This window comes from Protopterus annectens, chromosome 11.part0, assembly GCF_019279795.1.
Source record: "Protopterus annectens isolate FY-2018-M chromosome 11.part0, PAN1.0, whole genome shotgun sequence".
Lineage (NCBI taxonomy): Eukaryota > Metazoa > Chordata > Ceratodontiformes > Protopteridae > Protopterus > Protopterus annectens.
In genome coordinates this window covers 231,788,641-231,807,548 of record NC_056745.1, presented here as the reverse complement: position 1 = coordinate 231,807,548, position 18,908 = coordinate 231,788,641, and the positions used below count along the sequence as shown (strand labels likewise).

The following is an 18,908-nucleotide window of genomic DNA, read 5'->3' as shown; positions in this document are numbered from 1 at the left end:
TCAGTTTTCACAGAGACAGAAAACTATCACCGACAGCCTACTACAGGTAGAAGCAAACAGGCTGATAACAAAAGGATAAAAAACCTTCATATTACTATTTTTTTCTTTTTTGAAAGGAAGAAGAAAGGGGGAGAGCCTCTAACTTAAATGGCAATCCCAGAAAAAGGGTGAGGAAAGGGAAGAACCCACTAATTTAAACGGGCCTGAAGGGGAAAGCAGGCCTGAAAGAATAAACGACGGCCAAAAACACTGCAACAAGCAGAAAAGGGGTCGTTAGACTAACGAGGAAAGATACACACTCAAACAAGTCAATATAACCAGTAACTATACGAAAAAAATAGCAATAACTAGAAAAAATATAAAGTACTTAGCCTGAGCCAGTATTTCAACAATCTCAACGCTGCAAGTGGCAAATGAGATCTGGGTAGCTGCCGCTAGGCATGCTGGGATAAGGGGTAGCCTCGAGCCAGTAAATGCTCTCGCGCTACTGTATATTAACTCCGAACCCAACCAGCAAGAACAAAGGCAAGATGGGGCAACATAACATCAAAGTTTTCCTCTAGCAACTCTGCATCTAGTTCTCATACAAGCAACTCTGTATCTGATTCTCATGTCTCCATGGAGACAATATGATAAAGATAAATACAAACAGAATACTTTTTTCTTTCAGTGGTTGGAAGATGATGTTTTCTGAGAGCATTCAATTGCTTCCCAGTCTGGGAAAGCAATAAAGACAAGACAAAACCAAACAGTACTTAGTAGAAACACAGATTGTACCATGCGTCTTAGCATGGATAACCTTCCTTTTAGGTTAACCCAAGTTTGTGAGTATGGCTGTCAGTTTGGGACAACTGCTCCTATTAGGAGGGTAAAACTTCGATATTTGAAGATGTACATAGCTTTGTGTGTTAGTATTAAGTTAATGGGCATTACGGACGTACTTTTTTTTGTTTGAGAGCTTTCAATAAAAAAAAAAAAGTTAATGTCTTACCATAACGTTCCATCTGTGTTGTTGATCTTCATTCATTCATTACTGATGGGTTATTGGCTCCGTTCTTGGAACCGAGCTGGCCAATATCAAGCTCGTGTCAGCCAAAAATTCTTGAGCCAAGGTCCTACTCAGAATGCTCCACACCTTGTTACCTCAGATCAAGTTTGCAAGTTGATAGATAAAAGTAGAGGCTACCTCTGGTCATAACAGATCTACAAGAAAGGAGTTCATGAGATCAACCAAAAACCTCCGGAAGGGGGACAGAGGGTGGGAAGTAATGAATGAATGATCAACAACACAGATGGAACGTTATGGTAGGACATAACTTCTTTATCTGTTGTTGTTAATCTTCGTTCATTTCTTAATGATCGGACAGAGTCCCCAGCTACCTGTATTCCTGGGTGGCCCTCATGGAAAGACATTCCTGAGCACCATAAGCTCTACCTCTGGAGGCCAAGTCCAATTTGTAATGAAGAATAAAGATATGAGGTTTGGCCTAAGTTGCAGCTGAGCAAATATCATTGAGGGAAGCCTTAGCATGGAAAGCTGCTGAAGTTGCCATAGAAATTGTAGAATGTCCTTTGACTCTATGAGGCAAGGTGAGATTGTTTTTATTGTAGATAAAGGTGATACAATTTCTCAACCATGAAGCCAATGTAACTTTTGATACAGGTTGACCCCGTCTAGGTCCAGAAAAAGCCAGAAATAGCTGGTCTGATTTACTGGTAGATTTTGTTCTGTCCAGTTAAAATTGAATTTGCCTATGAACATCCAAGGAGTGCAGGCAATACTCTCCCTTGTTAGAATGGTTAGGAAAGAACACTGGGAGATCAATAGACTGGTTGATAGATCGCTCTGACACCACTTTTGGTAAAAAGATAGAATTGGTTCTCAGTGATACCCTATCCTTACGGAAGACAAGATGGGAGTTTCGATGCATAAGGCCTGAAGTTCTGACAATGGCCTGGCCGAAGTGACTGCAATCAGAAACAAAGTTTTCCAAGAGAGAAATCTTACATAACAAGATGACGCAGGTTCAAAGGGTGGAGCTGTTAAAGCTTGCGGAACCAAAGCCAAATCCCAAGGTTGTACAGGTTCTCTAAAGGGAGGTTTTAGGTGAATAACCCCTTTCAAGAAAATCTTAGAGTCTGTGTGACATAAGTGAATATTCTTGAAAACCAATATGAAAACTTGAGATGGCAGCTAAATGTACACGGATAGTAGAGGCAGATATCTCAGAGTGGAAAAGATGTGATAAGTAATCCAATACCAATGAGACCGGGGCTGACAAGGGGTCTATTTGTTTATCTGCTGCCCTTAGAGATAACCTCTTCCATTTGTTGAGATAGATTAGTCTGCTGGACAATTTATGAGATGCAATAAGAATACTGCGCGCACAGGGAATGAAAGGTTTTCATGCCTGGCTATCATAAGAAGTGGAGAAACCAAGCTGTCAGTTTCAGGGCTGTTAGATTGGGGTGAATCAGACCCTGCAGATGGGAGATCAATGTTGGGGATGGATTTAGGATCCTCGGTTGATCTAGTAGGTGAGGCCAGAGGAAGGGAAACCACACTTGTCGAGGCCAATATGGAGCAATGAGGATCACTTTGCTCTTCAACTGTCATGCTTTCTTTAATAATCGGGAGATGAGGGAGAGGGATAGGCATAAAGAAGACCTGAGGGCCAAGCGTGGGCTAGAGAATCCCTTGGTGACTGTCCCCAAGGGGGGATCAGGGCAAAGTAGTTGCTGCACTTGTAGTTGGTTGGGGAGGCAAATAGGTCACAGCAAGGCTGGCCCCAGCGGTTGAAGATTTTTTGCCGCGATCAGAGGATTGAGGGACCAGTTGTGAGGCTGCAGAATGCACCTGCTCAATTTGTCCGCTATCACGCTGGAGCTCCCGGGAATGTGCGTTGCTATCAGAAAGCGGTTGTGAGCAATCGCCCATTGCCATATTCTCAAGGCCTCTCTGCATAATGAGTAAGATCTGGTGCCCCCTTGTTTGTTGATGTACCAGACCACTGACATGTTGTATGATTGGATCGGAATAGTCCTTGACGGAGGGATGGAGTGAAATGCTTGCAAGCTAGAAGCACCGCCTTCAGTTCCAGGACACTGATATGCAAAAAGGCATCTATCTCTGACCAGGTGCCTTGGACTGAGTTTCCCTAACATAGCCCCCCACCCCATCAGGGAGGCATCCGTGGTCACCGTGGCTATCGGTTGATGGGGGTTGAAAGGACGAGACCAATTTTGGGAATTTCGGGATGTCCACCAGAGTAAATCTTGCTTGCATCTCTGAGTTACAAAAGACAGAGGATGTTGTAGAGGGTACCACTGAGTGAGAAGTAGCCACTGGAGAAGCCCCATGTGGAATCTGGCTAGGAGAACAATGGTAATCGAAGTTGCCACTGATCGCAATAGCTGAAATACAGATAGAGCTGGGGATTTGTGGTAACAGAGCAGTGGTTGAACTTATTGTCTTATTCTCTGAAGTCTGTGTTCTGGAAGGGATGCTGTGCAATTTCTCGTGTCCAACAGTACCCCTACAAATTCCAAAGACTAAGTTGAGGTTGTGTTGGATTTCTGCCAGTTTATAGAGATTCCCAGGTTTCAAGCTGTTAAGACAGTATACTGCAGGGCTTCTTCCAGTAGACGCTTGGTGGGGGCGGTAAGGAGCTAGTCGTCTAGATATGGAAACTCCTGGAATCCTTGAAGTCGCAAGTAAGCGATAACGACTGCCATGCATTTTGTGAACACTCTGGGGGCTGTAGAGAGACCGAAGGGCAGAGCTCAAAACTGTTAGTGACTGGTTCCTACACGGAAGCGGAGGCATCTTCTTGAGAGTTTGTCCATTTTTATGTGGTAATACGCATCTTGAAGATCTACAGTGTACATCCAATCATCTTCTTCCAGAAGAGGAAGGATAGACTGAACCGTGACCATCCAGAATTTCTCTGTTTTTACAAATTTGTTTAATGTACTGAGATCCAGAATTGGTCTCTAGTCCCCTGTCTTTTTTGGCACTAAAAAAAAACCTTGAGTAAAATCCGGATCCTATCTGGTCTGGGGGGACCATCTGGATGACTCTTTTTTTTTTTGTAGCAGCTTTTTGATTTCCTGTGTTGCTATTTCCCTTTGACTGGGTGGAACACTCTTGATGAGACAGGGCAAAGATGAAAGGGGGTGTGATAGCCTCAGGATATAATCCGGTGTACCCAAGAGTCTGTTGTTATCTTTGGACAGGCAGTGGGGTAGAAGGAGAAATGACCCCCGACCGCTTCCAGAGGTTAGCAGTCGGGCAACACTTCAGGAGTGCTCATAGGGTTGGCCAGAGAAAGAATCTCTGGAACCCCGGTTTCCCGGTCCTCCTCTGCCCTGAAAGGGGTGTCTTCCATTGGAGTTTCCCCCTCTGCCTCAAGGGGAAAACTCAGCACGTGCATCCTGGAAAGAACCCTCTGATTTCTTGTGTCAGATCCTTCCACTCCTCTGATTTTTGGAATAGAATCGCTGAGGAGTGGAGTGTCTGACACCAACAGTAGATAAGGTCTTGCCATCTTGCTTGCACTGTGCCAGCGTATCCTTGACTTTAGATCCAAAGAAGCGGCCTCTATGGGGGCATTCATGAAGGAAGCCTTAAAGGAGTCTGCAAAGTCACAAAGGCGCATCCAAGCATGTCATCTGGCGACTATACCTGCACCTGCCACTCTAGCTGCCCCTTCTGTTGTGTGAGAAATAAGACGCATGGAAGAGTTGGAAATGGACTCTAGGGTGGCTATCTGAAAAGCCATATTATCACGGACTTCATCAGAAACAGCTCCTGCCAAGGTCTCAGAGAGCTGGTTGATAATATCTCGCTGAAGCCTGGTAAAATGTGCCAAAGAATTCAAAACCTTACAGCGAAGGTCACTGAAGCAAACATGCGCTTCCCTAATCTGTCAGTTGCCTGGGCCTCCTTGTTGGGCGGATGGACAGTTTGGCTCTCTTCTGCCAAATCCGTCTTAGCAGCAGCTGCCACCACCATAGCATTTACTGGAAGACCACGTGACCAGTGGGGATGCTCCATGGGGGGGGGGTGATAATATTTTGTCTGGCCTCTTACGTATTGCTTCCATGGTATCAGGAGCCTTCCATGCGTGCTGTACAATGAGCTGGACAAGCTCATCATCAGGTGGGGTGACCCAAGAGGTAGGGAGTCGTCACGAAAAGCCTGCAGGAATACGGATTCCTCAGAGGAAGGATTAGAGGGCTTCCAATCACCCCTCTGTCTAAGGATCTCGAGGATGTCACCAAAGGACACTTCGGTGACCGTGGGGACCCTTCTCCATCATCAAAATCCATATCTTCAGTCAATGACTACTCAGTGGAGTCCATGCGCTTCCTCTTACACGATGCTTTGCAGGGTGCTTACTCAGTGGGAGGTTCTGGGGAAGACTGCAAACAGGGCGTCTCCTGAGGAAGAGAGACCTGAGGCTCTTGCGCCTGGTGTCCAGGAGTTGAAGCTTGTGGCAGTTGCGGCACAGAGGGAGGAGAGGACTCTGACAAATGAGCTTTTCCAGCGAAGGCAAGCACCCTCTCCATGGCCTGGAAGGCTGGCCCGCCCAAGGAGGGATGGGAGCCCAGAACAGAGCACAACAACCTCGGAACAGGGGTCACACCCCGCCCTGACGAACCCGCCCCCAGACCAGGAGATTCAAGAGGACCGTGAATTGTGAGAGAGCATCCCTGGAAGGTGCCATAGAAAAAAAATCGGCGTAGAGCCAGGAATGTCCTCCCCAATGGCACAGCCACTGGCCTGAGAACAGCCCTATGCACCGAAGGTCACAAGGAAGACTCTGGTTCCAAAGTGAGATCCACTATCTGAGTCAGAGGAAGGGAAGCTGTTGTCGGACTAATAGGCTTTGAAACTTGAGTGGAAGTTGAAGGAGGAGTATACGTTGGGGTTTGAGGCAAAATACACTCACCTGAATGAGGGAATGTGGACTTCGACGGTTGAGAAAGACCTCTGGCCACAAGGAACTGGTTAACAAGCTGCAACACATCCTGCTCAGAAAGACGCTTGGTTGACCTCGTGGAGAAGGCTGATGGCGTTTCCAGCCTTTCTAGGAAAGGACTATACTGAATGTTTGCAAAAGGATCGAGTGAAGGGGAATATTTGTTCCTGGCTAATTCAATAGGTGCAGAGCTCGGTGCTGAAGGAGTCTGCACCGAAGAAAACGGTGTGGAAAAGGTCTGCGCCAAAGATGTCAGTGCCGTAGTAGTTGAAGGTGTCTGCACCATAAAGGGAAAGGTCTGCTCCGAAGGGTACAGTGCCGTAGTGGAAAGTGTCTGCACTAGCAATAAGGACGGTGCCAAGAAGGACTGCACCGAAGTACATGTCGATGCCAAACAAATCTGTGCCGTGGAGTACAGAAGAGTCATACTTGAGTCAAAGGAGACTGTACCAACGGTGCCGAAGGGGACTGAACCTGTATTGAAGGTTCCATTAGGGGTTGCAACAGAACTGTCGGAACCATAGTTGTCTGCATCGGGAACTCTGATATCGATAAAGGAGACATGGCTCTAGTCAGGATCATTTGGAGTGGTGCCGAGCCTGGAACCGACAGGGTCACAGGTGGCAGCGCCAGAGTAGTAATTAATTTCACCTTCTTGTGAGTTGACTCCCTATGATCTCCAGAGGGAAAAGAAGGGAGCGACTTCGATGATGAAGAGGAAGAACGTCTTTTGCGGGGCTTAACAGGAGGGGATGAGCCCTCTGACCCAGAAATAGCCTCAGAGAAAGGAAACTTGAGGAGACTTTTCAAAATTAGCTTATTTTTCCTCTCATTGAGAGTCCTGGTAGAGAAGTTTTTATAAATCCCACACGGAGGATCTACAATCAAGTGGGAGACATTAAGACAGTAGACACAAGTCATGGCCATCGGAAAGTGGTAACTTACGGCCTCAATCCTTGCACTGCTTGAAACCAATGGAGCTTTTCTTATCCGACATAACTGGTGTGGAGAAGAAGCACAGTAGCAAAAGGAAGAATAACGGCTACCCAAGAAAAGGGTAAAAAGAGAAGAGGAAGGATTACCAACGATGGTAATGGAGAATTACCACAAGGAATAAACTTTTGAGAAGAAATTTAGAGCAATAACAATACATATAAATGGTCAAAAAATTAGACACTTAGCTGAGAGAGTAGCTTGACACAGCTGTTCAGCAATGCAGCAAACGAGATCTGGGGTAACAGGAAGCAGAGCATTCAGGGTAGGACTTTGACGCGAGAGTTTTTGGCTGATGCAAGCTTGATATTGGCCGGCTCGGTTCCGAGGACGGAACCAATAACCCATCAGTAAGGAATGAATGAAGATTAACAACATCAGATCAAAACGTTTTATAAGATGTGACATACGCTCAAATGGATATGACAAGAAACAACTGTATAAAAGATCAACCTGCCAGATATTAGTAAATGCATGTAACACAAAAGCTGGAACGAGATACTTAAAAAGCTGTTACACGTAAAAGGTGGGAATAATAACTTTTTAACATAATGACACTTTCTATATTATCTTTAAAATGTAACTGGTCTCATAGATATATACAAAAAAGAGAGTAGTGAACTATGTTAAAAATGTAGAGTGCAAATAGCTATGCAACAGGAGACACATTTGGAAAGAAATGAGTGTGTAAATTTGATAAAGGTTTTCAGTACAGTTATTCAGAAAATACCTGGGACAAAGGAAAAGATGAGTACTTATATTAATTGCAAGAGGAGCTCCAATAGCAATAGAATTGGATAAAAAGCGTTAAAAATGGTTGATTTGTAGTACAAAGGGGCAACTGGCAAGGGAGGAGGGTTACACTGACATGTATTTATATTCCACCTAAAACTGATACAATGAAGCTTAAGAAAACTCTTGGAGAAAGTATCAGCTTTCAGCAAGGAGTATTATTTACAGGTGGGGACTGGAATTTGATTTGTACCAGTGAAGATGTATCTGGAGACACAGAAGGGAAAATATAATAAAGGAGGGTAAATTTTTGAAGAAATTTATGAAAATATTTAGCATGGGGAATATGAATTCAGTAGGAGGAGTTCAGAATGCATTTACAGATTATTCCCCAAAGATACAAAAAGTGGGCTAGGCTAGACAGAACTCACATTTCACAGGGACATCTGCATTTAATTAAAAGTGTTGATACGCATCCAATAACTATTTCAGATCATGCACCAACAACAAAACCAAAAATGCAGGGTAATGAAAAAAATGAGACAGGCACTTTGCCACCTATCTATTGAAACAGAGGAATTTATGGAATGCGTACTGAAAATTATTTGGGAGTTATTAAAGAAGACAGAAAATTCTTCTGACAATATAGCTCGGGAGTAGAATAAAATTAAAATGGAGTTCAAAAATAGGGTGGAAATAAAAGAAAGAGGTATGCTTAGAATGCAGCAAGAATTATTTAGAGGGACTGACAAATCATAAAGTACTGAAAAATAGAGGAATCTCTTGCAACAAGAAGAGGAGCAACTGCAGAATACTAAACAGAAAGTAAAGGATTACCTTGATAATATGCATGAGTTTAGAACGATTGCTGTTAAACAACTGTTTTTGATAACTCCAGAGCACCAAAGCTTTTTAGCACAAAGACTTAGGCATCAGAAAGTAGAAGGGTTGTTACCAAGTGTAGTGAGCCTATAAGCAGGAAGATAACAGGAGATCATCTAGAGGTACTAGAAACATTTCAGAAATTTTAGGAAAGTCTGTATGAAGCAGAGAAATACAGAACTCATGAAAAGGTGCAGATGGAAATGGTTATGGAAGAATTAAATATGCCAAGGTTAAATGTAAATGAGGCCCAATTATTAACAGGATAGGAGGAGAGGTAACATATAACCAATCCACAGGAAAGTCCCAAGAATAGATGGTATTCCTGTGGACATTTGGAAGCTACGAGGGAAAAAATGATAAAGATCTGGAAGGTTTTCTTTAACAGTATTTTAACAGGAGGAGAAGCTCTAACATCCTGGAAGAAAGTGGTGGTGGCTGTAATACCTAAAGAGGATAAAGACCCATCAGATCCAACTTCATACAGGCTTATTTCAATTCTAAACCATGATTGAAAAATGTTTATTTGTGTAATGTCTAAAAGAATGGCAAAGGTGCTGTCAAAGTTGATGGATATGGATCAATGTGGTATTGTTGAGGGAAGGCAAACATTTGGTGGGTCTTGATGCAGAGAAAGAAGGTTGATGAGGACATATGAGTGACTGAAGGTGAAAGTTAAAGTGGGTGGGTCCCGCTCTTATAATTTCTGTTTGAGCAGAGGAACTAGGAAGGGGTGTTCTCTTTCCCCTTTGCTATTTGCATTATATTTAGAACCAGTGGCAAAGAAAATAAGGGACTCAGAAATTAAATTATATAATTGGTATGGCAGTCAAGAAAAGCTGGCTCTATTTACAGATGGCATTTTATACATTATAAAACCAGAAAAGGACATTTCAGTGTTGCGGAACATTTTGTGGCAATTTTAAAGCTTTTTGGGATACAAAATTAATGAAGCTAAAACAAAGACAATAGCTGTAAATTATGCACCCACAAACAAATTTGTTCAGCAATATCCATATTTATGGGGACATGTTAAAATGAAGTAATTAGCAATATTGATTAAAAAGGATTCTGTTGTGGCAGCTTAGGATATGTGGGAAGAGACTAAATAAAAGAAAATACAAAAACTGAGAAATTGGAAGCTCTGTTATATGGATTGCAAGATACAAGCAGTTAAAATGTTTTTAGTCTCCTTAGTTTTATACACAGGTCAGGCATATTTTTACAAACTACAGAAATTGCAGATAGCAATTAATAAAGAGCTGAAGGATCTTGTCTGGTAGGGGAAGACTGCAAGAGTCAGATAAGCTGATGCTTCCAAAAGCACAAGGCAGTTTGGGATTACCTGGTTTGAAGGGGTATTAGCTACACAGTTAAGGCTGTTAATATATAGCAAAACAGTAACCTATAATTCAAAGTGGAAAGGGATGATGATGAAATGGTGGGAAGCTCAAGAAACAATGATAGACTGGGATTTTAGATGCATACCCTTAAGGAGAATTACAATAACTATACAGAATATTATATTCATAAAGTAGCAGAAAGTATTCTACGAAGTAAGCCAATACATGAATGGAGAAAGGAGATTCTACCAATAGGGATGATTGCAATTAAGGGTACAGACAACAAACTCTCAAAAGAACTAATGTAGTGGGAGGACATAATTAGACAGGGAAGGGTAATAGAATGGGAAGAGACCAAGAATTTATTTGGACTGAAGGGTAGAAATTGCCTTCCCTATAAAGGATTGGTAACAGCGTATAGGCAAACAGAAAGAAAGAGGGGGATCCCAGGCGAAAGACCAGCAGTGATAGAGTTATCAGTAGAATCTACAACAGAAGCTGCTGTTAAAAAAGGAAAAATTACTACTGCATATAAATTACTGCATGACAACTATAAGACACAATCCTCGGAGGTTAGAGAGGATTGGGAATAGAGACTGGATAAGCAATTCACAAAGAAACAATGGGGAGATATATGTACGTCTCTCAAATATGCAACAAAGTCTAGAAGATTTAGCATCTTTGCTTGGAAGTGTTTATATAGGTACTTTAATACCCCAAGTAGACTCCAAAGAATTTTTCTTCAGGTAGAAATGGGGAAGAAAGAGGTAATTGGGAACATATTTTAGACATAGTAAGGCCTTGCTGAGTGTAATCATGGTGGTTGGCAAAAAAAACAATAACTAGAAAATGGAAATCAAAGTCTAAACCAATAATACTAGAAGTAGTGAATATAGTAACAGATAAAACAACTGGAATTGGGATCGTTAGAAAAGGGTAGGAGCAAATTACATTGAAAAATGGGAATTGTGGGAACAACAGGTGCAGAGGAGAAACAAGGTTTAAAAGAAGGCAGGATATGAATGAGCTATGTAATGTTTGATTGACAATGACTGAACAGATTATAAGTGATGAATAATGTTTGCAACTACAGTTATGTCAATATGGTTTGTTTTCATTTAAATAAATGTATGACTGCCTACTTCATATGTGATAATTTAATAAAGATGTTTCTTGTTTAAAAGAAAAGAAACCCTATTAAACTGGATCCTAGTACTTGACCCAAGCAGTACAGAGAAAAATCACAGAAAGGATGGCAAAAACATAAAACACTACAAAATCTTGAAAACTTCAGAATGCTTTGCAATTGTACTACAAACTACATTAATGAAGACAAAATATATACTATAAGAACTTTCAGAATAATAGTAAACATAACCCTAAAAAATTATCAACAGCCATTAGAGAAACCTTGCATCCAGGCCATAAATTCAACCCAAACCCCTCTTCCAATAACTCATCACTGCAATACAGTTCAACTTTTATTTTATCGACAGCATAGCATCTCTAAACCAAGGTTTCTCCAACATCTAATCCTAACCATGCCCAGCGCCACATATCAACACATTCAGTTCCACCTTCAAAACTGTGCCCACATCCTATAGAAAACTACTCAAACAATGCTCTACTTCAGCTGATGACCTTCCAAGCGAATACCTTACAATAGCAGCCGATATCATTGCCTACCCTACCCTACCTCAATCCTTATAAAAAGATCAATCCAGGAATCCCATATTCCCTCTCTCTGGAAAGTCACACATTATCCCTCTACACAAAGGAAGAAATTCAATGCACATTACTAACTTTAGAAATATAGCATCTTAATCCCCCTCTTGAAAATATTCGAAAAATGTGTTTAAAAACAATTGCTAAACTACTTCCTATAGGAAGAACTCCTATCCCCCACCCAACATGGCTTCCGTCCTTACCACAGTATTAACACTGCACCTCTAACCTATATAGATACGGTCAATAAAGCTAGAAATAATGGCAATTTAGTCTCCTCTATTTCTAGACTTGTCTGAAGCCTTTGACACAGTTTGCCACAGCAAACTTCTACTTCAAATGTGCTCATTGGTTCTCTCTCAGCCAACCCTTCTATGGTTCAAAAAATACCTATCCAGAAGGTATCAGTCAGTAAAATGGCACTCCACCCTCTCTCCATACCTGTCAATCACCACCAGTCTATCACAAGGCTCTATCCTTTGTCCCTTCCTCTAACATTCTCACCAACACCCTCCTCACATCAAGCCTTCTTAATACAGTACTTAGATGACTCCACACTCATTTGCACATCTGACAATGTGGCACACCTCAAAAAAAATGCTCAGGAATTTACAGTCCTCTCTATTGATAATACAACCGTTGAAGACACTTCTCAAAAGCAAATTATGACGGATGACAGTGGATGACAACCTTAAATACAACCTGCATATACAAAAATGCTTAAGAAAAAAAATCACCTATTTGGTAATCAAATGTCAATAAACAAATATATACATATTACATACACACATCACGCTTACATCCATGTGTGAATATTTACATATATACATCAGTGTGTCATTTATCTACATTCAAAGACCAGTACTGGTCTTAACAAGGAAGTCCCATATACATGACAGAAAATCAATCTGGACAATAGAGACAACAGAAGTTTGGTAAACCTAAATGTATTACTTAGTATAATGGTAACCTCACCATAAAAATCAAAAATATAAAACATGTAAAATGTATATTTAACATATCCACATTCTAGAAAATTATAGCAAGACAGAAATTATTGCATACCACACTGTTGTGGCAGTATGGTATGATATACTGTTGTGACATAACTGAGAACCATGCAAAATGTGTATTTAACACATCCACATTCTAGAAAATTATAGCAAGATAGAAATTATTGCATACCACACTGTTGTGGCAGTATGGTATGATATACTGTTGTGACATAACTGAGAACCATGGATGCAATATTAATATAATAGAAAAAACTTAGTATGTTTATCAGACTTGGATAATACAAAATTACTATATGTATTCACATTATTACCTCACCTGACTGACTTCACTCTGAGTCTGCACATACTGCTGCTCCTTTTCTTCCTTCTGTTGCTGAACCTGCTTGAATTCTGCCTTAAGCTGCTGATATTTGACCTCTATCTCAGACAGCTCTGCCTTTACCTTCTGGTTTGCTTCACTTCTTTCACCGAATTCTGCCTGCACCCGCTTCAAAGTTGTTTCACTAGCAGACAGTTTTGCTTGCAGTTGCTGGCAGTCCAGGTCTTTTTGATGAAAACTGGCCTGTAAGTTCTTTCTGACTACTGATTCTTCATTAAGACGCTCTTCCAGCTTAAGGCATTCTGCTTCTTTCTTTGATAATTTCTCTGATAAAGTCTGCAACAGTGATAAAAACAATCCAACATTAGTAATTTGGATTCACAAATGAACTCGCAGTTTGTGAAAAAACACATCATGTGTCATCTTCTTGTCTTTTACAATTCTGAAAAACGTATTAAACACGTGATACAAAAAATGTTCTCAAAGCGCAGCATAAATATAAAATTAAGAAAATTGCTAATACTCATTTCTCTACTGTGCCCAAAAATATTTATCAAATTTCCTAAATGCCTCCACATTTACTTGTCACAGCATGTACACCATGTCTACTATCCTTTCTGTGTATTATCTACCACTCTTTTGGTAGCAGGGCTGAAAAACTTTCTTGTGAAAATCACTACCAATAACTTGTTGATCAACAATCAGGACCCTGTGTACATCTACTGACTGTACAGTATTCTAAGAATCTTGCAACTCTGACTGATATGATCACCTTTTATGACTATATGCAGTTGCAGACTCTGCCATATAACTGGTATCTACTTCACTACATAAACTGCTCTTTAAGGAAGCACTCTGCAGTGGGGTAACTGTTAGTACTTCCTTTCTGATAAAATCCTCTCTCTTGACCCCAAGCTTGAAGATTTGTGTACCTTTCGCTGTTACATATTATGTATTAAAGAGAGCATGCTTAACCTGTGCCACAAAGTTTGGGGCCCCATTCAATAAAAAAGCATAACCCATTAACACTGAAAACAAGATACATATACCATATAAAATTATAATCTAGAACTTGATCACCTTACAGAAATAATCCATTTACAATTACAGAATGCAATTATAGTTGTTTCAGAAAAAGGCTGGAAAAGGTATGGGTCAGAAGCACCTATTGAAAAATGTCTCCTTACAGATGAATTGCTATGACTGCACAGTTGCATACTGGTATAAAGAATATGTCATGCTAAGCCAACCAAAGCAAAGCTGCACACACAATGAAATGCTTGCATTTAAAGGCTTTACTGAAAACTGACAACCCCCAGCCTCATGACAAAGGCTTTTTAAAGGTATAGTGCTCTAATCATCCCTAACCCTATTCAAATGAAAGCTTGGCAATTGGATGGGAAATCATAAATTTAACCCAGTCTGGCCTCACTGTCCCTTATGGATAGAGGTCATCAATAAGAGAAGTATTATCCTAACACCCCCACTACAAATCCTTAGCTACCTGCCTACTAACATGTCCCCCCCTCCCGATATGGTACTTGCCACCTAAATGGTTTGGGGTGCACGACTAGGCTTTTAAGGGCCCTGGTGGTCATTTGCCTAGAAATTAATTATGAACCTATCATATACTCTGTATGCAACATCCTCTTTTTACTGCCAACTAATGCACACTTCTTACAAAATACATTTACTGTTATTCAAGTTGATGTATTACACCATATTATTAATGATAGCCGTGTGAGAATTGCAATAAATGAACTTTACATATTTTAAGTCAGTGGATAAAATGTTCCCAGGCCACTCTTGCACATCCTCTTACCTATGATATCCTGTAGTTCCCTCAGTCTTCTGTTTCCAGTTTCTGACCAAGCAAAATGTACCAAATAAAATAAAATAAAAGCCTTCCCCACTGAGACTAGAGGATGGAGGGTTAATGAAAACTAAATTCTCCAAGCAGATCTAATGTTACAAAAAGTTCACATCCTTCGTATCTGCTAAGGAGGTTCAGTCTTTAACTAGGTTAGAGTCTCTAGCAGATCCTTCTGGTTGGCTGTTCGACTGCAGCCCCAAAAGAAGATGTGGATCTGGAAGCAGTGTTTGGTTTATAATGTTTCGCATAGGTGCTCGGTGAGTAACAAGTTGTAGCTGCACAGCTATCATCCAAAGATACTTTACAAGAAAACCTGCAGCAACTTCTGTAGCTGCATAACCCTTAAGCATGCCTGATAACCCCTTCCCACACTTAAAATAAATAAAGAAGCTACAACTAGAAAGACAACTATATTCTGCCCTAGTTTTCGAGAATCAAAACAATTGACTAACTTCTCTGAAGGTTTCTGACTGCATAACATTCAAGCTACCTACAGATGCTCATAAAATGCATCTCTGCAGAACACTGGTGCTCTTATACTGCATCTCTGCAGAACACTGGAAGTTCAACAGACGGATTAAGATTAGCCTCTTACCTAAAAGAGGGACTGATCCTCAAACAAACCTTTATGGAAAACCAAGCCTACAGGGTTGACCCACAAGTCCTCCTTCTGCCTGAAGTCACAGCTATTAAGAAAGGGGTCTAAAATGTCTTCAAAATCTGCAGATGTTATAAGTTCAAATGGAAAGTTAGTTTTTCCAGAACAAAATATAAATCCTAAGTGAGGATGCAAGAGAAAGGTGTCTTTAAAGAAAGCTCTGCATATTTTAAATGAAGCTAAAAAAAATGAATTTTCCCAAGCATAAAAGCTGGATACGGCAAACAAATGTACATTAACAGACAAACAGCTTAGATCTGAAACAAAAATTCCAGACAAACACTGAGAAATTGTAGAAACAGAGGCTGAAAAGGAATCCAGGTTGTGATATACAGCCCAGACTGAAAACCTTTTTTCAACTGTATCCACAAGTCTTCTGGGTAGACTGTTTCTAATGACAGAATAGCTACCACCATATTTTAAAAACAATGATGCCTAGTTATCAATGAAAGCTGACCAACAACATTGTCTTCTGGATATATTTACCAAAGGAAGAAAAAGCAAGCCCATGCCAGTCCCAGTCTAATGCATTCTATATGTCTTGCCTGAGGTCAGGGAGATCAGTGAATTAGATTTCCAATATCTCATTTTGGTCTGAGAGGGAAAAAAAACTGCAGAGTGAAACCTCATTTCATGAGCACTTGTCTGAAAATGGCCACAGTTACCACTAGTGAGGCATCAAAAGACAGCAGCAGAGTCTGTCCGTAGCAGAGTTTATAGCCCAAAGAATATACATGGCAATTAAATGGGTTAAGATTGCTCTCTTATCACAAACTCTCTCCACAACAGAGTTGACAACCACAAGAATATATGAGGTGGTCAGAAAATGGAGGGTTAAGACTGCTCATTCTCACAGACTCCGTCTGCAACAGAGTTGACAAGCACAAAGATATGCATGTCAGTCAGAAAATGAGTTGAATTTGTCCGCTCTCACTGCTTCCTGACAAAGTGGGTAGGATGTCATTCTGCCATCTTTTTGACATACCAGACCACAACCACGCTGGCTGAATGAGCAGCCAGTACTGCAGGAGGAAGAATGTCCTATAAGGCCTGGATGGTAAGCAGGACTGCCTATACCTCCAGGGCATTGAAGCACAAGAACAACCTCTGTAGATATAGTATCTTCTGGAAAGTCTACCCACTGAAGGCCCATTCCAGGGTATAGACATATATACTGACTATGGCCAAGAGTAGAGGAACAACCAAGAAGTTTGCTTTACTTGAACAAGGTCATCCAAATGAAGGCACCAAAGTAAACTGCAGTGACACACACAATGGCGATCCTGACTGGCTTTTCATGAAGATCTGAGTGTTGTGGCCAGCGAGTCTGCAGTGTCTACTTCAAGACCATCGTGTATGTAGTCTGCCATGAAATACTACACAAACACAGTGGCTGCCAGGAGTCCTACAACTGCAGGGAAAAAATGCTGGCACTAATGTATTTTACAGCAAGGAAGAGATGGACTACAAAATGTTTTTTACTCTTTCCAGAAGTAACTTAACTCAATCCATTTCAGTGTTCAAAATAGCTCCTATGACTACTAGGTCTCAAGTGGGACTGGGATATGCCTTTGCCAGACTAAACCCCAGCCAAGGAAACAAATGGACCAGAAGATCTCTGTGTTGAATGAAACTTGTCTCTCATGAACAACATTGTAAGCCAGTCTTCCAGGTAAGGAAAATATCAGGCACCTCAAAGGTAGAGAAAAGCTGCCATGCATTTGGTGAAATCCAAGGGTGGGGCAGAATGAGACGATAACAGGGACCAGATTAATAGTGACTGGTCCCCTATTCGTAAGTAGTGAAAACTCCTGGAAGCTTTGGCAATTGGTGTAGAAAAGCATCCTGGGGCCGAAAAGGCACATCCAATCTCATTTTGAGTGACATGAAAGGACTGACTGCAGAGTAGTCATAAAGAAGGACACATCTGGTATGAAAGTATTCAGTGACAGAGATCTAGCATAAGCCTGGAGTCTTTCATCTTTCTAGGTACCTAAAAAGAGTCTGGAATCATTTTTTTCTACTCACTAATCTACTGAGTCCTCCTGGATGGCTCTATTTTTTTTTATAAAGAGCTGCTGACTCCTTTGTTGCTTGAAACTTTCTCATGGGGTGGCATACCTAGTAAAGGCTAGAGATGGATATTTTGGTTTTGACCTGAATAGGAAGAAGTAATTGCTTCTGATGACCTCCCTTAGCCATCTCTCTCTCTCTCTGGATATGCTACAACACAAACAGCTGGATGGATAACCTCCTGTCAACTACTTCCAAGGGTCAGGAATGGTATGCACCCCCTTTAAAGGGAACTTCAGCATCCCTGAGAATGTTGAATCCCTGGGTCCATGAATCTATGATGTTACTGGAGTCTTGAGTAAAGAGAACTGAACAGATCCAGCTTCCTGTTGCTAAGGGCTCCATGTAGTACACTGAAAAATCAACAGTCTTTAGTTCCCTTGAGTCCAAAAAGTGAATGCTGGAAAGAATTAAAGGTGACTCTGGCAGATAAAAGGGACTGTCCTCTTTCATGTCCTGGAAATGTTGGTCAATTTCAGTCCCAAACAGCAAAGTACTTAAAGACTGCATCCATAAAAGGCAGCCCCATATCCCATGATGCAAATACTTCCCAAGAAGAAAAACTTACAGATGGAAGAAGGACCAGGTCTGAATGGTCTTCAGCATAACAGTTTTCTTATACAAGGGTCCAGGGGCCAGGGGAAGGGGAGGAATCAAGGAAGACAACTAACATGGAGTCTAGCTTGAGCTCCTAGTTGAATGTGCTTTAGGTTTTGAGCACAGCTGTTTTAAGCCATCTGGACAAGGTCACTTTAGAAACAGGAAGGCCTTTTTATTATAAAGTTGATCAGATTTTCTAAATTTTTGTTCTGTCCAAATAATATCTAAGTTACATCAAGATAATGTAGCTTTTGTTCAGCTCTATCTGAATAGTTAGGAAAAATACAGGAGATCAATGGATTGATTCAGATTGTTCTTTAAAAGGTTGGGTTAGTTCTCAAAGATACTCTGTCTTTGTGAAAAACCAAATAAAGAGCATGAAGTTCAGACACCCTCCTGGCAGATGTAATAGCCACTAGGAATAAAGTTTTCCAAGAAAGATATTTCAGGGAACAAGAAACAGCTAAGAATCAAGGATGTCAGCACTAAATTTAGATCCCACTGAGGAGGAGGATTCCTGATTGGAGGCTTTAGTAGGAAAATTCCTTTCAAGAAGGCCCTGCAGAGCCTATGGGACATAATATTATGATCTGCTATCCCGACATGAAAATTGGAAATAGCAGCCAATTGAACTCTGACTGTGGAAGAAGAGGAGCCTGCATGAAAAATCTCTGCTAAGAAGTCCAGGACTGCCTGAACAGGGGCAGTAA

The 18,908-nt window shown here is 41.0% G+C and overlaps 1 protein-coding gene across 1 annotated transcript in view; it reads right to left on the bottom strand.

Moving 5' to 3' along the window:
* EEA1 (early endosome antigen 1) overlaps positions 1–18,908 on the bottom strand; it is a 1,728,461-nt gene that overhangs the window by 975,294 nt on the left and 734,259 nt on the right. The window contains exon 12 of the mRNA XM_044087190.1: positions 12,992–13,330. Within this exon, the coding sequence (XP_043943125.1) occupies positions 12,992–13,330 (339 nt within the window). The remainder of the gene's footprint in view (positions 1–12,991; positions 13,331–18,908) is intronic.